The sequence below is a fragment of the Macrotis lagotis genome, chromosome 2 (assembly GCF_037893015.1).
Source record: "Macrotis lagotis isolate mMagLag1 chromosome 2, bilby.v1.9.chrom.fasta, whole genome shotgun sequence".
NCBI lineage: Eukaryota > Metazoa > Chordata > Mammalia > Peramelemorphia > Peramelidae > Macrotis > Macrotis lagotis.
Window position 1 is genome coordinate 164,654,409 of NC_133659.1, and position 19,143 is coordinate 164,673,551.

The 19,143-nt window shown below is 49.8% G+C and overlaps 2 protein-coding genes and 1 non-coding gene across 5 annotated transcripts; 2 read left to right on the forward strand and 1 right to left on the reverse strand.

Moving 5' to 3' along the window:
- Window positions 1-237: 237 nt before the first annotated feature.
- Window positions 238-10,913, reverse strand: TRIM46 (tripartite motif containing 46). 2 transcript variants are annotated; one of them, XM_074223319.1, is made up of 10 exons: window positions 9,753-10,913; window positions 8,402-8,663; window positions 7,764-8,107; window positions 7,056-7,199; window positions 6,796-6,891; window positions 5,946-6,199; window positions 5,453-5,574; window positions 3,990-4,292; window positions 2,054-2,351; window positions 238-1,608 (listed from the first exon to the last, which is right to left on the reverse strand). In XM_074223319.1, exons 1-10 carry the CDS (start codon window positions 9,813-9,815, stop codon window positions 1,215-1,217), a joined length of 2,280 nt encoding a protein of 759 aa, XP_074079420.1. In that variant the 5' UTR covers window positions 9,816-10,913; the 3' UTR covers window positions 238-1,214. The 2 variants fall into 2 exon arrangements, with proteins under 2 accessions (XP_074079420.1, XP_074079421.1); XM_074223320.1 differs by lacking the exon at window positions 9,753-10,913 and adding an exon at window positions 9,252-9,326.
- On the forward strand, window positions 10,156-16,259 carry KRTCAP2 (keratinocyte associated protein 2). 2 transcript variants are annotated; one of them, XM_074223321.1, is made up of 5 exons: window positions 10,156-10,744; window positions 11,983-12,137; window positions 12,784-12,847; window positions 15,493-15,559; window positions 16,105-16,259. In XM_074223321.1, exons 1-5 carry the CDS (start codon window positions 10,171-10,173, stop codon window positions 16,223-16,225), a joined length of 981 nt encoding a protein of 326 aa, XP_074079422.1. In that variant the 5' UTR covers window positions 10,156-10,170; the 3' UTR covers window positions 16,226-16,259. The 2 variants fall into 2 exon arrangements, with proteins under 2 accessions (XP_074079422.1, XP_074079423.1); XM_074223322.1 differs by lacking the exon at window positions 10,156-10,744 and adding an exon at window positions 11,108-11,513.
- Window positions 13,475-13,578, forward strand: LOC141515654 (U6 spliceosomal RNA). Its single transcript, XR_012476415.1, has one exon. It is a non-coding gene; the product is annotated as a U6 spliceosomal RNA (small nuclear RNA).
- Window positions 16,260-19,143: the final 2,884 nt, after the last annotated feature.

Genomic DNA, 19,143 nt, shown 5'->3' on the forward strand with positions numbered 1-19,143 from the left:
TTCTAGGTATGATGATTGTTTGCATGAACATAAGTACCTGTGCATGAAGTTACATGGGTATAACTTTGGTTAAAGTTCGAGTTATGAGTATCAAGTTACCGTGGTTAGGACTAGTAGAACGAAACGCCTTCCCTTGGGCATTAGGTCCAGGGGTCACCCAACTTCCCAAGATTCTGAAAAGGAAGTCATTATTTCCATCACTATTGAAAGGAATAGCTAGACCAGGGTTGTATCTGGCATCACCCTTTATTGTTAGAAACTGTGAAAATAACAGCTGTTGGCAGAGACAAGAGCATTGCCCACACAGGAAGCAAAGGATGGGCATGAGAGATGTTGCCCAGCCTAGCCTGTCATGGGGTCCTGGGCCCTGCCCCTCAGGGCCTCTGGGAAGACTTGGCACACTGGCATTGGGAGATAGGGAAGGCAAAACATGCAGAAGGAAAGGACAGAAGAGGACATGCAGCTAGAGAGACTGGGACACCGCCAATAAAACAAGCATGACAGAAAGGGGCCCCAGCTCCTCTCCCCCAAGAGGATCCTACCTGTGGCCCCCTGAGAAAGAGTACCTGGTCCCTGCCAGGCTAGAGAAGGTCTTACCAACCTCAAGTTTATAGAGGGGAGGAAGGTGTCCATGGGGTAGGGAAGTTAGCAGGGCATCAGTGAGAAATTGGGAGGTGGGTGTGAATAATCCTCATTGGAAAGTTTCCCCCAGATCTATCCCTCTCACTCTTAAACCAGACTGAAAGAATCAGGGGACAACAGTGAGAGGGGGATATGGCAGGCATAGTATCCATTCTGGATGACTTGAGTAAGATGCCCAGGCAGGATGGGAGAAGAAAAATTTGAGTTTTTCCTGGGAATGTGTAAACATGGTAGATCCTATGCCTAGGCCAGGAGATAACTGGAAAAGGGTAAAGGGAAGCCCCAGTGTGTAGAAATGATAGAGGACATCCCAACTCAGGGTGAGTACAGGGATCAAGATGAAGCCCTAGATGCAAGGGTTACAGGAGGCAGTACCAGGAGGAACTGGCATAAATCGGTCAAGGGACAAAGGGTAAACTAGGAAGGGAAGTAGAAGAAAAGATCCTAAGGAAAGGGAGCTAGGGAGATTCCCCACTCTGTGGGAACCTTGGCCAGGGCGTAGGACTCATGGTGTGGCTTAGATCAAGAATCTAGGAAAATAGGACTCATAGCATCCACCATGTCTGTGGAGTTCAGTCCAGCTTGGAGAAGCCCCCAATTGTGACTTTCCTCTCAGGCTTGATACCCACTGGTTCTTGCAGTTGGACTGCACCACCCCCAATAAAACAAAAGGCTGGACATACAGGCCCTGAGCAGTCCAGTGGGCATTCAAGCAGCCCACGGAAAGACACAGCATCAAGAAAAGAGACCCGACCCCGCTCATAGTCCAGGCAGATGCCCAGGCGGGGAGGCAGGGGAACTGTGCAGCCAGCCCCAGGCCCGTCTCTCCCTGTCAACCCTGCCCCCCCACTACCACCAGCTCCCAGCAGGATCTTGCCCATGCCGATGGTCAGGAAGGCGAAAGGTGGTGATGCCTCCACAGTGGCATCTTCTGCTCCACTGTCATGCCCACTGTCTGGATCGTACCTGGAGGAGGGTCCGAAGCAAAAGCTGAAGACAGGACCAGGGATGGACCATCCTCTTCTCTTCTCCACCCCCATTATCTCCTCTTATTTTTCCCTTCCTTCTTATCCCACCTCTACTAGCCCACACCCCCAAAGGATCACAGGATTTATAACTGGAAGAGGTCTGAAAAAGTGTCTGGCCCAAATCCCTCATTTTATAGTTGAAGAAACTTTTCCCAAATTCTTGGGGTAGTAGAGCCAAGATATGAGCCCGGGGGCCCCTTCCCTTTATACTTGTCCCATTCCTGATATTCTTTAGCCTGTTGCCTCGGCCTTGAATCCACCCCCAAGGCTTTGGTTTCTACATTCCTATGGTACCCAACTGCTCAGCCCCCTGGTCTGCTCCTCTCTAGCCCTTCTGAGCCCCTTTGCTCCCTCCTCCACCCAGTTCCCCTTTGTGGCCTGACCTGGGGCTGACCACATCCGGGGCACCCTGGAAATTCTCCTGCAGTTTGCTTTCTAGCCCAACACCCACTTTGACCAGGTAGGAAGCTGGATCCACAGCACAGGCCCAGTAGCTGCGGCCCTGGGTCACCGCCACATCACCCAGCACGATGTCCACGCTCAGATGGCAGCCTGTCAACAGTCGCTCAGCGGCCAGGAGCAGAGGCACCCCTGGTATGCTGCGCACTGCCCGTTGGTCCTTGCTGATGGCCAGCCGTTCTCTGCTAGAACCCCAGCGCCCATCCAGGAAGAAGTGCAGAACTGGGGGAGAGTGGGCAAGATCGGAAGAACAGGAGGATGGGGAAAGCAGGAGGGAAGCACGGGGAGGGGACTTGGGGAATCATCAGTGTCCAGGGAGTACCGACTTTTAGCAAGGCAAATTCAGGAGGAGCAGAAGGAAGAGGAGAGACCTCTGGGAGAATTTCCCCTGGATGTCTCCTCATTTCAAGCCAGGGTGCTGGGAGTTGGAGGAGGGAAGGGACCACAATGGAGCGACAGGCAAGGTTCTCCTGGGCCCAGATTCTAAGCTGAGATGATTCGGGTGAAGTGCTTAAGCAGGGTAGGAAGGGAGAGGAAACCTTGAGGTTTAAGGGGCAGTTAAATGAATTTCTAGGACAGACAGTGGGCCATGAAAGGAAAGAGGAATGGGGAGTAGATATAAAGATAGAAGGCAAAGGATGGGTATGGGACCCCAGGAAGAATTTTATGGAAGAGTACAAAAATCATACCCCCCACTCCCAACCCTACCTCTGCTATCCCTCACAATGGATCCTTTCTCTGAGGCCAAAAGTTAGTACCCTCTCTTTGTATCATTCCTCCATTGCTACAATTATTGTTTATCCCTCAGCTTCTCATTCATTTTTACCTCCATCTTTTTCCTTTATGCCAGTCTTCACTAAGTCCACTCCCTAATGCCTTAGCTCTAAACAACTCTTGAATAATTAGCAGGTCCTTTTATAGCCTTTATCTAGTTTATATCTTTTCTAGTTTAGAACTACAAGGTGGTAGGTTAGATTAAGTGGCCTATGTTAAGATAATATGGATTTATTGGCTTGACCATGGAGTAAGATGACCAGATTCGTAATTTCACCAGTGTAAGAGCTCCTACCAACGCTAACAATTGTTCTGACCCATATAGTCTGAGAGTTTCTTCAGGCACTAAACAGTGAATTTTCCAGCATCACATGGCCAATAGGCATCGGAAGTGAAACTGGGACCCAGCTCTCTCCACCACATACTCATTGCAATTGCCCCCAATTTGCAAAAAGGAAAACAGATTCTGATAGTTCAGTGGCTTGCCTGTGGTCATTCAATTGAAATGGAAGACTTAGAACCTGAGTCATCTTGTATGAGCACCCAATGACGCTATTTATTGCTTCCTGTAAAAGGAACTCACACTTACACCAGACTTTAAGGTTTGCAAAAAATAGCTTCCTCATGACTCTGTGAGATAGGCAGATAAGGAAACTGAGGCACAGAGAGGTTAAGGGATTTGCCCAAGGTTATACAGCTAGTAGGTGTTAGGAGGAAGGATTCAAATCTAGGTTTCTTCTGTCTTCAAGTTCAAAGCTTTTTCTATAGGACCAGCCGATCTAGTTTTATTACTTAGGTAGCTGATACATCCATGGGATTCCCCTCCGCCCAGGTTTCCCCTACAATCCCTCAGTACCGAATCTCTCTCTTTTCTTTTTTTAGGCTTTTGCAAGGCAAATGGGGTTAAGTGGCTTGCCCAAGGCCACACAGCTGGGTAATTATTAAGTGTCTGAGACCGGATTTGAACCCAGGTACTCCTGACTCCAGGGCCAGTGCTTTATCCACTGCGCCACCTAGCCGTCCCAGCACCTGCTCTCTTAAGAGTCCATATCTATCCCAAATCCCAGCCCTTGCCCAGCAGCTCACCTGGAGCAGGGGGTGTGTGCAGGTGGACATCCTCACTGTACTCTCCATAGCCCGCCTTATTGCAGCCTCTGACCCGAAGCACGTAGACTGAGCCTGGGTCGGGGTTCTCGAGCAGAGCACTGGTCCCTCTCACCTCTTCTCGCCGCTGCCAGCGGGTGGGGCCTGGGGGATTTGGGACATCAGTGCGCCGGAATTCCACAGTGTAGTGCCAAGCAGGTGGGGAGTGTGGGGGCAGCCGCCAGCAGAGAAAAATCTGGTCATAGGCAAAGGTGCGCTGTGTGTCGATGACAGGAGCCTCGGGCACTGCAAGAAGAAATAACAGGTCAGAACACACAAGGGCCTGGGATGGGATGGGGTAAAGGGGAAGGAGAGGGCGGGCAGCGGGAGCCCGGAGGGTGAGTGGAAGTGAGGGGTTGAGGATGCCTGAAAAAGGAAGCTTGGAAATGGAAACACACTGGTACCCAGGCTGGGACAAGCAGGGGAGCAGACAACTAGGAGATGGCAGTAGAGAGGGGTACAAAAGATAGGGAGGAAGAGAAAGAGGGCAGGAAGAGAGAGACAGTGGAAGGTACAAGGGATAAGAGGAAGCACAACATAACTAGCCCAGAGTCAGGGACAGACTGGATGCTCTTTCCAGCTTTGCTGCTAACTAGCTGGATAACCTTGGGCAAGTCACTTTGACCTTAATGGGCTTGGATTCCTCTTGAAGGGAGGTCCTATGCCTTGACCTCTAAGCCTCCTTTCAACTCTAAGTGATGAGGAGGGTGTGGGAGGGGAGAGAAAGAAGACCAAAAAAAAAAAAAAAAAAAGACAAAGAAGAAGAAAAGGGGGAGAAAGGCACAGGTCTCAAAACTACAAATCAATAGGAGAATAAGGATGGGAAGCCAAAAGATGCTGGAAGGGAGAGGTCAGGGAACTGAAGCAGAGATAGGAAAGGATGCCTAGAGACAGGGAAGTGAAAATCTGGGGGAAGATCAGGAGAATAAAGGTGAAGTGAGTGAAAGGGAAAGGGCAAGAAGGAAGCTGAATAGCAAGGGCAGAGGAGAAAGTGAAGGAAAGTCCAATGGTCAGAAGTCAAGAGGGACGATCAAAAGGGTATGTTAGGAAAACCAGGCAGGTGGGGAAATGAGGAGAGCTGTTTGAGAGGGCAGGGCAGGATAGAACAGAGGGCCCAGCGGGGGGACAGGGCCCCCCGGGGCAGGGGCCAGTGACTTGCCTGGGGTGCTCCGGAGCAGACTCCGCCGTGGCCACAGCCTATAAACAAAGAGAGGGAGAAGCAGCGCTGAGCGGAGCTCAATGGAGCCAGGATGGGGGCTGAGCAGGGGCTGGGCGCTGGGGAAGCTGAGGGCAGGGCAGGGAGGAAGCTGTCTGAGGTGAACACTGCCCCCCGGGCCCGCTGCCAGGAAGAGGGAGGAGAGAATGGGGGAGATGGGAGAGGGGACAGGGTTTGGTCACCTCATTACCTCTTAGGAAACTGAGCTCAGTCAGCAGCTTCATCTCACGCCCCACATCCAACTGACAATGACGAAAAGAGGAGCTGGTAGCTGGACGGAAGTTCTGAAGGGCCTCTGTTGCCCGGGCAATCCTAGAGAAGTAAGTAGGTGATGGTGGTCAGCAGAGATAACTCTCATCCTATATCCTGGCATTGGCATTGGCAACCTGGCATCTCATATATGACTCTGGTTCTAGCCTTAGATTTGGGAGCCCATTCCACCCCTCAAACCTCAGGCCTGTTTTATAATATCCTCAAAACATCCAATAATCCCTGGAAGCTCAAAGCACCAACTCCACCCTTCAGTATTAATGTGGATACCAGCTCTGTCATTAGTCTACACAGGAGCTTCTCCCATTTAAAGCATTTCTTCTTTCTTTCTTCCTTCTCATTTCTTCCATACTACTTGTTCCCATACTACCTTTTCTGGGAAAAGGTTTCCTAGTATGGTTCCCAGTAGGTACCTGTGGTGTAGCTGTTTGGCGGCCTGTACAAAACAAGGCTGGTCAGTCTCTTTGAGGACCTCTTGAGCATAGCCCACTAGTCCTGAGCCATCCAATAGGCTCCGGTGTTCCTGAAGCTGGGCCCCCAGACGCGCTAGCCGTTCCTGCTGGCATTCATCAATGGCCTGCAGCAGTGTCGCCCGCTTCTCTTCCAGTACTGCACTCAGTCCCCGCACCAGCTGAGCCACTTCCTCCTTTGCTTGCTGACCACTCACCTACCCGAGGGAAGAAAAGGGCACAAAGTACAGGATTTTCCATCTTTCTTCCACTGACCCTGTTACCAATTTTCTGGGTGCCCAACACCACTACTAGTCCTCTAAGTATTTGAACTAATATTATCTCCCCCTTCAGAAGTAAAAGGACAAGATTCATGTCCCCATTCATTGTTCATTCATGCCAAGTGCTTTCTATTTGTATCAACCTGCTGGATGACTACATTACTACCCATTCCTTTGGGCATCCAAACAAAATAATTTGGAAGAAAGCATCAGTGCTACAGCTACCTGATAGCTATGCCAACTTCCTGGCCAACCTTTTGGGGCTGAATGTTAAGTCTTGGGGTATTTTGCTACTTCTCTTTGGGGCTCTCCCTAATCTGCCTGTCCCTATTTGCATCTTTCCATTCACTAGAGTTCATGCCCGTCTTGTCAGAGGCAGCAAAACACCGAACAACCTTTGCCTACTTATCACCTCAGACAATTCCAAAGCACCCCAAAGTTACCTTTTTCAGGACTATCAGAGTTCTCTGACATTTTAGTCAGTCCTACCCACCCTACCCTGGCACCATGCCTGCCCCTTTGCCCTCCCTCACCTCTGTGTGCCTCACTGTCTCCTCCAGCTCACAGATCTGGGTTTGTACAGTGTCCTGATTTCCCAAAATATATGTCAGGCTCTTTGTCAGTTTCTCCTGAGAAGGAAGAGAAAAGTGGGCATTATGCCCAGGCACAGGAGGAGCTTTTGCCCCAGGGGTAAGAAAGACCAGATCTATGTGGCACAGGGTGATTATATGGTGGGTGGAGAGAGGCAGAGAAGGGGGCAAAGGAATGAAGATAGGACAAAAAGGCTACTCACCTTCAGAGCCTGATAGGCACTGAGCACGGGTGTAATCTTATGCCCACTGTGGGTGCGCCGAACCCGACAGAGCTGGCACACTAGCCGCTGGCACGTCTTGCAATAGTGAGAGACCTCTTCTTTATGGTCTGGGCACATCAGACCCTATAGGGATAATCAAGGCACTGTTATTAAAAAACCTTTCTTAGTCAACTGGACACTGAATTCAGATGCCAATGGCAGAGGTAGCATCTTGTCCTGGATAAAAAGGAAGGGCTGCACCACATAGGAAGATTACAACAGCCTTAGGCAGCACTACAAAAGGTTTTTTTTTTTTTTAAAGTGCAAAGGAGCATCTAAAATTAAGAGTATTATTCCAAGAGTAACAGATGCCCTTCAGGTAAGGGGCATTATTCTGAGTAGTGCTAATTTGCTTGTCCAATTCTTTGCATGCATATCTCCCCAATTCTTGGGCAGTTGGCAAAATGTCAATTCTGTGTGTCACTGTGTGGCATACGTAGGCATATGCTTTGTGTTTTCAGGTAACTGTCCAAGCAGATTGCCTGATGATTCCCTAGGTATGGAAAGTTCTGGATACTCAAATATCCAGAGTCCCTGGTAGCATGGAAGCATCATCCTGAAGCTAACAAAATGCTGTACAGAATTTTCTTCCCCCAGTTCCTCAGGCCTCTGCAGAGGTACCCAGAGATCTGGGCAGGGCCTGCTCACCTTGGGTCGGAAAGTAAGGGTGGGCAGGGTGGGTTCATGCTGGGCCTTCTGAGTGCCCCAGGGGTGGTAGAGTTTGAAGCATTCGTTGCAGAAGGTGGCACGGCACTCAGTACAGCCCTTGGTGGCCTCCAGAGGTGGGGGCTTGCAAAGCTGGCAGAGGATGGCACCACCCACACTGACACTCTGACGGTACCGCTCCACAACCCGCTCTAGGGTCAAGTTACGGAAGAGGCCGTTCAGGCCCCGTTCACCCAGCTCCACATCACCCTGGCATGCTGGGCATGGGAATGTCACAATCTGGGGGTGCAAGGCTCCCCGTTTCCGGCCAGGGTATGTGCCAAAACCTAAGGAGAGCATGAGGAAGGAAAGGGAATGTGTGTCAATTCCAGTCCTCAAACCATAGTTGGTGCCACAGCTGGGACACAACCAGATTCACCCCTAAACAGGTGCCTTGTGATCAGCAGAAACAGAAATATCCCTCAGGGAAGGCACCTTTACCCCCTTGTTCCCCCATTACCCAGGCAGACAACCCTTAGCTTTTCTGTGTACCTTTACTCCCATAATTCCTCATCTCTGGTGTTCCAAGACTGCTACCCGCCCCCCCCCCAACCTTTCCCACCCGAATTCAGTGTCCCCACCTGACTTGAGCAGCCTGTCCAGGCGATCTGCTTTGGGGAGGGTCCTACGGCCAAGGCGGGGACTCCGGGTGGAGGGGGTGGAGGCAGGTGAGGTGGGCTCGGAGCTGGGATCCCCAGGGTGGCTGCCATACCCCTGCTGACCCAACACTTCCCTGGCACAGGCCTGGCATACATTGTGGGTACAGGGCAGCACCAGCGGCTGCTTGTACATCTCCTGGCAGACAGGGCACAGCAATTCCCTCTCCATGTTCTTCATGCTTGTCTGGAGGGATGAGGGAAGAGGGAAGGAGGGGGAGAGAGGGAGGAAGGGCGGATGTCAGACGCGCATTATCGTTTTTTTGTTGTTTTTTCCCTCATTTTGGACCCTTTGGATAAGACTGAAGGCCTGGATGACTGGATTTTTGGATGAAGTCGGAAGGGTTGGGTCGGGATCTTCCGAAGAAGAGGCCAGAAAGGAGGGCGCCCCTTCCTCTCCTCCGGCCTCCTAGTCTGGGCCGGCCGGGCCGGTCGCAAGCCCGGGGCTGCCGTGGCCGCCCTGCCGCCCCCTTGCCTCAGTTTCCCTCCGGCGCGGAGGGGCGTTGGGAGGCGCGGGGGCGGCGCCTTGTCCCGCGGCCCCCCAGCTCTGCAGCGGCCCCGCCCCGCCGCCCCCGCGCCCCCCGCGCCCCCCGCCGCAGCCCGGCGCCCTGCTCAAGGGCAGCGTCCCGCGGGCAGCGCGCCCCGCGCCCCCCTCCGCCTGGCGGCCCCCGGCGGCCCCGGGCCCCCAGGGAGCCCCTCCCCGCCCCTTCCCCGCCGGAAGCGGCCTCTCCCTCCTTCAGTTCGCGGGGACCCCGGCCGCCCCCCGCAGCCTCACCTTGTTCCCCCTCCTAGCAGCCATCCCGGCCAGGGGCGCAGCTGACACAAAGGAGGAGGGAAGGGGGGGACGAGCTGGCGCCGCCCCTGGGAGCGCCGGGCACGGGGTTGTCATGACAACCCCGGGCTCGGAGGCGCCCGGCGGTGGGGGCGAGGGGCAGCGGGGCTGGCACGGGGGGGGGGCGGGGGAGTCACTTCCAGGCTCCCCCCCACCCCGGGTGGCTCTGCAAGCAGGCGCCGCCTCCAGAGCGTGCCAGCCTGACACCCCCGCCGAGCCCCTCGGGGAGCCCGCCCCGGCCCCGGCCCCGGCCCCCCCGGCCCCGGTCCCGGCCCCGGGGCCCGGCCCGGCCCCTCCGCAGGCGGCCACAGCGCCCCTCTCGGCGCGCCCCCTCGTCACACCTGCCCCGCGGCAGCCCGCAGCGGCGGACCCACCCCTCCCTCCACCTGAGGCGGCCCGGCCCGCTGCACCCCGGCTCCCCGCTGCCCCTCGGCCCGCACTCACGCTGATGCGGACCAGCGCATCCATGATGGAGGTGAAGGTCTGCAGGTCCTCGCCCTCGGCCATGGCTCTCTAGGCGCTCGCTGCCCGCCCGCCCCCGACGCCCCCTCCTCCAGCGGCTGCTGTCTCAGATCGCGGCTTCGCCTCTGAACCCCCCGAGCTTAATGCAGGAGTCGGGGTGGGGTGGAGAGGTGGGGGAGGGAAAATTGACGGGGGGGGGGGCTTGGGTGGAGCAGCACTGCGCATGCTCCAGGGACCGGCTTCGCACCGCGCCGGTGGTTGGGGGGGGGGCGCAGGGAGCAGAGAGGGTGCGGAAGGTGGGGTGGGGGTGGGAGCGGGGAGAAAGATGGGGCTCTCCCCCACGTGGTTCCCTGGGAGGGGGAGAGCAACCTAGAGAGCGGCGGGGGGCGGAGATGCGGGGATGCTCGCCGTCACCCCGTCCTGCTCCCGGAGCACCTTTGCTCCCCTCCAAGCGGCGGGTGTCGCTGGACCCCGCCCGTGGCCTCCCCGCCCCCACCCGAGGGACGGCCGGACCAGAGGCGGGGCCGGGGGGCTCGGGGTAGCGTGCTTCAAGCACGGGCTAGGTGTGCACATGGCGGGTAGGGGGTGTGCAGCGGGTGAGCCGGGCAGTCGCACAGACACATGCACACGCATGCACACGCATGCACACACACGCACGCACGCCGCAGCGAGTGCAGGGAGCACCGAGGCTGTGGCAGCGCGCCCCGGCCGGACCAGACCCCGACAGAGCGTGGCACCGAGCCGCGGAGCGGCGGGCGGGCCAGGGGCGGCGGCTGCAACTCGCCTTCCCTGCACTGCGTCCTCCGCTCCGGCAGATGGCGATGGCCCGAGCGCAAAGGAGGAGCGGAGGGAAGGAGGCGGTGAAGGGGGGGGAAGGAGTCTTGACGCATGCGCACGGCTCTCCGAGGCCGGTTCGGTTTCTTCCTCTCACCGGGCCGGAGGTGCTGAGTCGATCCGCGCGCGGAGCATCATGGGTAACGGGCCCGGACGGGATCTGGCCGGGGGCCGCCAGGAGGGCTGGCCCAGAGGCGGGGGGCGGGATGGGAGCGAGACCGGGGCCGGGCCGGGGCCTCGCGGCGCCGACGTGGCGGCCCGCTCCCCGGGCAGGGCCTCGGCCCAGACCGGCCGCTGCAGGAGCCGGCCGCGCCCCGCACCCCCGTTCTACAGACCGGGGCATAGCGCGAGAGGAGCCTTCCGAGGCCGCACGGCGGCGGGCAGCCTTGGCACCCAGGCCCGGCGCCTGCTTCTCGGCGATGGAATGACTGGTTGGGAGTTAGGGTTAGTGGCACCCGGCCATGACTGCACATGAGGGCTGGGCACGCCGAACCTTCACTGGAGAAGGCCGGGTGGCCGTCCTTGGTTTCCTCGGCTGCAGATGGCCCCCACCCGGCAGGAGGCCCCGCCTGAAAGCAGGGCTCCCTAAGTTTTCACCTGAGACCTGTTGTCTTAAAATCATCTTCAGGAGCGGCTAGGTAGGGCAGTGGATAGAGCACCGGCCCTGGAGTCAGGAGGACCTGAGTTCAAATGCAGCCTCAGACACTTAATCATTACCTAGCTGTGTGGCCTTGGGCAAGCCACTTAACCCCATTGCCTTGGAAAAAAGCTAAAAAAAAAATCACCTTTAATCACCGGGTGTTACACCACACTCAGTTTCCTTTGTAATCCTGCCTCTTTTGTTTTATGCCTATTTCTGAAAAGGAGTGTTCCATGGGCCTGCTGAAGAGACCCATAATCACAGAAACAGTTAAGAACTCTTTGCCTTAAAGGGTTCTATCAGAGTGGGCTGTCATCACCAGCAGCAGCATCATTACATAGTTATTGTTGTGGCTGTATTGGTAGGAGACTTGACATTATAGGCCGTCACTCAGGGGACGGGGACATTACTGAAATAACAAGGGGGGGGGGGTGGCTAGGTGGCTCAGTGGATAGAGCACCCGCCCCTGGAGTCAGGAGGACCTGGGTTCAAATGTGACCTCTGACAATAATAACCTAGCTGTGTGGCCTTGGGCAAGCCACTTAACTCCATTTGCCTTGCAAAAACCTTAAAAAAAAATGACAAGGCGCAGCGGGATGAAAGACTGGAGAGAACTGATGAGTCATGGGCTAGAGGGGCCCAGTGGGATCAGACACCTCAGGAGATAGGGAGTGGGAGGCAGAAGTGTTTGGGGAGCAAATTGTTCATTGTCCTTTCTTCCCCAATTTTTCCTTTTAGTGGTGGGTACAGGTACTTCTCTGGCCCTCTCTTCGCTCCTGTCCCTGCTGCTTTTTGCAGGGATGCAGATGTACAGCCGGCAGCTGGCCTCCACAGAGTGGCTTACAATCCAAGGAGGACTGCTGGGCTCAGCATTATTTGTGTTCTCCCTCACTGTATCCTTTCAGAGAGTAGGGATGTGGGTGCAGGGTGGGAAATGGGGCTTTCAGAGGAGGGAAACCTTTGCTTGTTAGCAACAGAAAGACTTGTAGATGAAGAGACAAATATAGATTGAATGATGGCTACAGAGAGATCTAGACAGATGAATAGATACAGATAGAGATATACAGAGATAGGTGGATAGAGATGGAAATAGATGGCTAGATACAGATCTCTATATAGATATAGATATATGGGTATAGATATATAGGGAGATAGACACAGGGAACTATAGAGGTAGAGATCTTGCTAGATTATATGTATATACATGTAAAGAGAGAGCAAGTTGAATATAGATAAGCATGAACATACAGTTAGAAATATAAGAGATATAGTGATAGATGATATATATATAGAGAGAGGGGGGAGTAAGAAGTAGATGGCATAGAGAGAAAGAGGTAGAGAGCTAGCTAGATGAAGATATATAAACACATTTATGTATATATAATATATATATATATAATATATATATAAATATGGGTGAAGAGAGTGAGATAACCTATATAATGCCAACATGATAGAGTTGTTGAAAGGACAGTGCTTGGTAACCTCAAAGCCCAAGAGAAATGTATCATTTCCATCCACCTTAACCCTTCATCTCAGGCCTTCAACAATTTGGAGAACCTGGTCTTTGGTAAAGGCTTCCAGGCCAAGATCTTCCCTGAGAGTAAGTAAGAATCTGGAAGTGTCTGCTGAGCACTCCTAGTCTCTAGCACTGGACTGATTAAAGATGTGGGGGGCTGCAGAGAATGTGTAGGAGACAGTCAAGGCTAGGGAATGGTGTGTTAAGGAGGACTCAGCATACAGATACTTCTCCATTGACAGTCAGACATTCCACTCCAATACAAAAAGGATTCATTGAGTACTTTTTAAATGCCAGAAACTGTGCTGGTGCTAAGGTTAAAAGACAAAACAAAGAGAAGGTCTTGCCCTCAATGACCTTATAATTTACTAGGGGATACAGTTTATTATTAGGCAAGTGGTTTGAGAAGAGAACACCAAAAACTGGGTGTATCAGGAAAACTGGTAGGTGGCACCATGAAGAGAGTGTTGGGTCTGGAGTCAGGAAGACTGGAGTTTAAAGTCATGCTCAGATACATACAAACTGTGTGACCCTGGATAAGTCACTTAACTGGTCTCAGACTCAATTTCTTCATCTGTAAAATGGGGATATTAATAGCACCTATGTCTCAGGATCACAGAGGATAAAATTTAAAATTAAAATTTTATTTTATTTTAAAATTAAAAGTAAAAATTTGTAAAGTACTTTGCAATCCTTAAAATACAACATATAGTGCTTGCTTCAGCAGCACATATACTAAAATTGGAATGATACAAAGATTAGCATGGCCCCTGCACAAGGATGACACACAAATTCATGAAGCGTTCTACATTTTTAAAAAATTAAATATAAAAATAATTAAACAATTTAAAAAATACAATATATAAATATCATCATCATCATCATCATCCTATTCTGAAACAAGAACTAGTAAAGAAAAAACTCTGAAGCCAAATAATTCATCACTCACTTTGCAGGAAAAGTGTAAGCCAGACAGATGGACACTTTTATTCAAGCTTTTGCCTTCTCTTCTGAGAGGTATTGACATCTATTGTTGACACCATAGATTTATGGATTTTAATTCCAAAGGAACCTCAGAGATCATAGTCTTACTGTCTCACTTTACAGATGAAGAAATTGAGGCCCAGAGGGGTTAAATGACTTGCCCCCAATCACAAAGGTAAGTAGTTATTTAATGACAGGGCCAAGATTCTACCCAAAGATCTCTGACAACAACCAGTACTCTTTCTAGTTTCCTCTCCCAGAAAGAGGGAATCAAATCTGGCCTCAAACTTACAAGCTGTATTACCCTGGGCAAATCACTTAATCTTGATTGCCTTAAAAAAAAACCCCAAAAACTAGTTAATCAAAGCCAGACTGCTTCCTAACTTCTTGTGAAACACATTCATTACAGAACTTTGGATTTGAGTATTGATCACATCCTATAGATTATATACCCCCAAAGCCAAATTGGACAGATTCTTAAATTCTCTTCTTGACTTCAGATAGTAAAATCTTGACTATATTTTGTTAATTTAATGCAGGTTTTGGGGCAGCTAGGTGGCGCAGTAGATAAAGCACCAACTCTGGTGTCAGGAGTACCTGAGTTCAAATCTGACCTCAGACACTTAATATTACCTAGCTGTGTGGCCTTGGGCAAGCCACTTAACCCCATTTACCTTGCAAAAAAAAAAACCCTAAAAAAAATAATTTAATGCAGGTTTCAATGACTAGTAGCAGAGTTCATTGAATCTAATCCCTTCATTTTATATCTGAGGAGACAGAAGCTTGGCAGAAGGGGACCCCAGTTCTGACTCCAAGTCTGTCTATCCACGTCATCAAACTGCCTCTCTGGGCAGGAAAGGTGGCTGAAACTCTGCCCTTAAATCACAGGCAGAAATATGTCTCCTTCCATAAGTCTCCTGTCCATATATGTCTCCTGTCCATAAAGCTGAAGCCCATCTTTGGTCCTCATGTCTCATTCTCCTAAGTCTTCATTGATGCTGCTGAAGGCTTTCAGGATTGCCTCCATCCAGACCCAGAAACTGAGGCCAGCCTCTCCTCATTTTACAGTTAAGCCCAGAGAAGTGCTTTGTTTAGAGGGAGTTTTTGCTCCAGAAGAGAAGACTAGGACCCTGATCATTTACTGATTATGACAAGGGATATATACATATATAAATATGTATATTTATATATGTATATATTGCTTAAAATTTTATAGTTTGTTTTTAATCTCATTTAAGCTTCATGGTATCCCTGCTATAGGTGATAATCATCCTGATTTCCATAGGAGAAAATGGTTTAGAGAGAGGAAGGGGATGGGAAGGGAAAAGAATAAGCATGTATGTAATACCTCTCTGGACCAGGCACTATGCTCTTTTACAAGTATTATCTCATCTGATCTTTTCAATAATTCTGTGAGATAGTTGCTGTTATTATCCCCTTTTTACAGTTGGGGAAATTGAGGCATACAGTAATTAAGTAACTTGATCATGATCACACAGCCAATAAGTATTCAAAGCAGGATCTGAATCTAGATCTTCCTCACTTCAAATCTGGGTTTCCTCTGATGTAAAGATAATATGATACATAGCTTAACAGGGACTGAGCTGTGATTTATATCACTCTCTCTTGCACTGGGGAAGGTAACTGCCCTCTTTGCCATCTGCCTATTCTAGACATTCTTATTGGAGTTAAGTTTCTTCGGAGTTCTCTGTTCTGAGTTCTACCCTATTCGTCTTCCCTTTCAGTTCTCATCTGCCTCTTATTGGCTCTCTTTGCCTCTGGCCTTATCCATCGTGTCTGCGTAACCACCTGGTAAGTATTGGACATTGTGTCAAAAGGCATAGTCCCCATATCTTCTGCTACCATTCCATTTCCTTATTGCTTCATCCTCTTTTGGCTAATTTATTTCAATTTTTTAAGGATCTATGATTTCCTTGGCAAGGATATTCCTTTCATCCCTTTATTTAGATGATTCCTGTGAGTCTCTGTGACCAAAACATTCGTTATCCTACAACCAGTATGGTGATGAGCATTTCCCTGGTCCTCAGGCACCAAGCCTCAGTCCATAACCAGGCCCAAATGTCTTTCCAGCTTGATGAGGCACCTCCACACCAAAATGGAGCATCAGAGGAGAACTTCATAAAGGACCACCTCTAACCAGAAAATGTTTCCCACTCTTCCCACCTCCACTCTATACCCATCCTCCAACCCTGTTACTACTCTCCTACTTCTGTAATCGGTTTCACATTCCTATATTCAAGAACAAATGACTCAATTTTAACATCTCTCAAGAGCTCAGTTGCTGACCCTTGTAGTTTGGCTATTGATGTGACTTCTTTCCTTCCTTCACAATTCAGCTTCATCTTCTCCATGGTTGGTCTTTACTACATCAACAAGATCTCCTCTGCTTTGTATCAGGCAACCGCACCAGTCATTGCCCCTGCTAAGGTTACAGGCAAGAGCAAGAAGAGGAACTGACCCTAAGTGACCAATAAAGCTGACTCCTTTGTAACCCAGTGTATGGTGATCTATTTTGGGTAGTATTTTTTTTTTAGGTTTTTTTTTTTTTTTGCAAGGCAAATGGGGTTAAGTGGCTTGCCCAAGGCCACAAAGCTAGGTAATTATTAAGTGTCTGATACCGGATTTGAACCCAGGTACTCCTGACTCCAAAGCCTGTGCTTTATCCACTACGCCACCTAGCCGCCCCTATTTTGGGTAGTATTAATAGTAGTGTGTTTGTAAATTTTTAAAAACTGCCTGTCTGGGGGAATAAACCTCACATATAATACACTTTAAAGCTTAATCTGCATTATTAATACTTTATCACTTAATTAAATGTAGTCTAGACAATCAACAAAACAATAAATCAGGCCCTGATTTGTATCATTTGCTGATTTGTAATAATCAGTTCTGTTGAGCTGGTTGGTTGATTGGTTCTTGTCCTTCATTATGGAAGAACACCAAAATGACATCTTCTGTATTAGAGGCAAGATACAGTGTTCCGACTGTGACTGAGCCAACCCACGTGAGCTCGGAATGCTCCTCCACAGGTCGGGCACAAATAGTCCATGTGAACACTTGGGTGGGTTCTCTAAACTTATGCATCTCATGCTTCTTTTGAGCTGCTTCTATTCTTCCTTGCTCACAGAGCACAGTACCCCTTCTGATGAGAGCACACCATGCAGGGTGGTCCAGAGTTCCTTTTTTTTTTTAGATTTTTCAAGGCAATAGGGTTAAATGACTTGCCCAAGGCCACACAGCTAGGTAATTATTAAGTGTCTGAGGTCGGATTTGAACCCAGGTATTCCTGACTCCAAGGCTGGTGCTCTATTCACTGCGCCACGTAGCCGTCCCGGTCCAAAGTCCTTAAGAGAGACCTTGAGAGTGTCCCTGTATTGCTACTTCTGGCCCGTTATCCCCCCCACCCCCCATGACAACTTACCCTGGGTGAGTTCTCTATAAAAAAGACTTTTTGGCCAATGTTTGTTTGACATTTGAACATTATGACCAGCCCATTGACATTGTGCTCTCTGTTGTAGCCTTGGATTGTTTGGCAGTTTAGCTTGAGAAAGCACCTCATGAGGTGTCTGGTATCTTATCCTACCTCTCAAGTAGGTATAAGCTGGTTCCAGCATGCTTGTGGTGTATGATCTTCATCTGTCTCTTCCAAGATGAGCAAAGGACATGAATTCATTTTCCATGGTGGCAGATCTTCGATGACTGTTGCTTTTCTAAGATCAGACTTCGGGTATGTGACCTGGAAAGAACTTTAACGTCATCTGGCCCAACACCTTTATTCTATAGACAATGAAAACAAAACCCTTACAATTTAAGTTGTTTTCCCAGCAGAGTTGGGCACTTTATTATGCTCTATTGTTTCCACTTCCCAATACTTTACCAAGGGTTCTACCATTTGCCTGCTTTTGACCTTTCTTCATCCCAAGATTGATTGGCAGTCTTCACCTTGCAAGATGAGAATGTTCTAGGTCTTGTCTTCCTTCCAAGAAAAAGGCCCTGGAATGGGGTCAAGACCTCACACAAATCAGACACTCCTGATTCCTAGTTTATTCCCATTCTCTCTAGCTGGAGAAACATAGCTTCACTTAGGCTCTGTTTTCCTCTAGTTTTGAGCAATTCTTTGCCCTGATGCCCTCCTAAATCCACCTTTACCTCTAATCCTACTCCCTGATCCTTAACCAGCTTGACAACTCTAACCTGTCCTTGAGAAGCAGTTAGTCCTGTTGGATGGAGTGCTAGATTTGGAATGAGAAAGACCTATGTTCAAGCCGATGACAATGGCTATGACACCAGAAACAAATCACCTAAGCTCTCTGAGCTATTTCCTCTATAAAAATGGGTATCATGTTGGGAAGCTCAAATGCTTTGGGAACTTTAAATCAATGGCAAATGTAAATTACAATTATTTATATGGAATTATTTAAGTTTGACATAAGAGAAAGATGAATTTGAGTTTGATTCATGATTTGGTCCTTTGCTATTATGTAACCTAGGACAAGTCACTTCTTTAGATTTCTGTAAGCTAAATGATCCCCAAGATTTGGACAAATTTATGAATGACTCTAAATGGAGCTGCAAAGAGAGCATGCAAATTTCACTGTGTATGTTCATATGTTTAGAAAGTTTTATGGTACTGGTCTCTGCTTCTTCCTAACCACTTCCTACCTGTCTTCTATATGTAACTTGTTGGCCTGCCCTTGTCTCCATGTGTTTTAACTCCCATTCAAGAAGTGGGGCATTTGGGGCAGCTAGGTATTGCAGTGGATAGAGCACCAGTCCTGGAGTCAGGAGAACGAGTTCAAATCTGGCCTCAGATACTTAATAATTGTCTAACTGTGTGACCTTGGACAAGTTACTCTTAACCCCATTGCCTTAAATAAATAAAATTGAAAAAAAAAGAAGTGGGGGCATTTCCTGAGATGAGACCTTCTGAACCTTTCTGCTCTTACTCCTTCCTATCTCCTCACCCGAGTGCACATAGGAGCCCAGTAAGGTTGTGGAGTCAAAAGGAGAAAATGAAAGCTAAAGAAATACTCTAAGGCACAGTGGATAGAGCACCAGCCCTGGAGTCAGGAGTACCTGGGTTCAAATCTGACCTCAGACACTTAATGATTACCTAGCTGTGTGGCCTTGGGCAAGCCACTTAACCCCATTTGCCTTGCAAAAAAAAATCTAAAAGAAATACTCTAGTTTGTATTCAGAGGAGAGCAAGTTTTATAGGGAAGGATTGGGGACCAGTGTTTTTGATCAAAAGGGCTTGTATTTTAATCTTAGCTACTATCTAAATGACTTGTCAATTTACTTAGCCCCTCTGACATAGAGTTTCCTCATGTATAAATTGATGGAGTTGGAGTAAGCAATTTCAAATCCCTTCCAGC

Excerpts from the sequence above, each read along its gene's own strand:
- TRIM46 (XM_074223319.1), bottom strand. The coding sequence starts at position 9,815 with ATGGCCGAGGGCGAGGACCTGCAGACCTTCACCTCCATCATGGATGCG. Across the intron at positions 7,200-7,763 it reads CCCTTACTTTCCGACCCAAG|GGTCTGATGTGCCCAGACCA; the intron begins GTGAGCAGGCCC and ends TTATCCCTATAG. Across the intron at positions 4,293-5,452 it reads TGAGCTCAGTTTCCTAAGAG|TGCCCGAGGCTCCTGTCATC; the intron begins GTAATGAGGTGA and ends TTCTTCTTGCAG.
- KRTCAP2 (XM_074223321.1), top strand. The coding sequence starts at position 10,171 with ATGCTCGCCGTCACCCCGTCCTGCTCCCGGAGCACCTTTGCTCCCCTC. Across the intron at positions 12,138-12,783 it reads TATTTGTGTTCTCCCTCACT|GCCTTCAACAATTTGGAGAA; the intron begins GTATCCTTTCAG and ends CCTTCATCTCAG. Across the intron at positions 15,560-16,104 it reads CGTGTCTGCGTAACCACCTG|CTTCATCTTCTCCATGGTTG; the intron begins GTAAGTATTGGA and ends TTCACAATTCAG.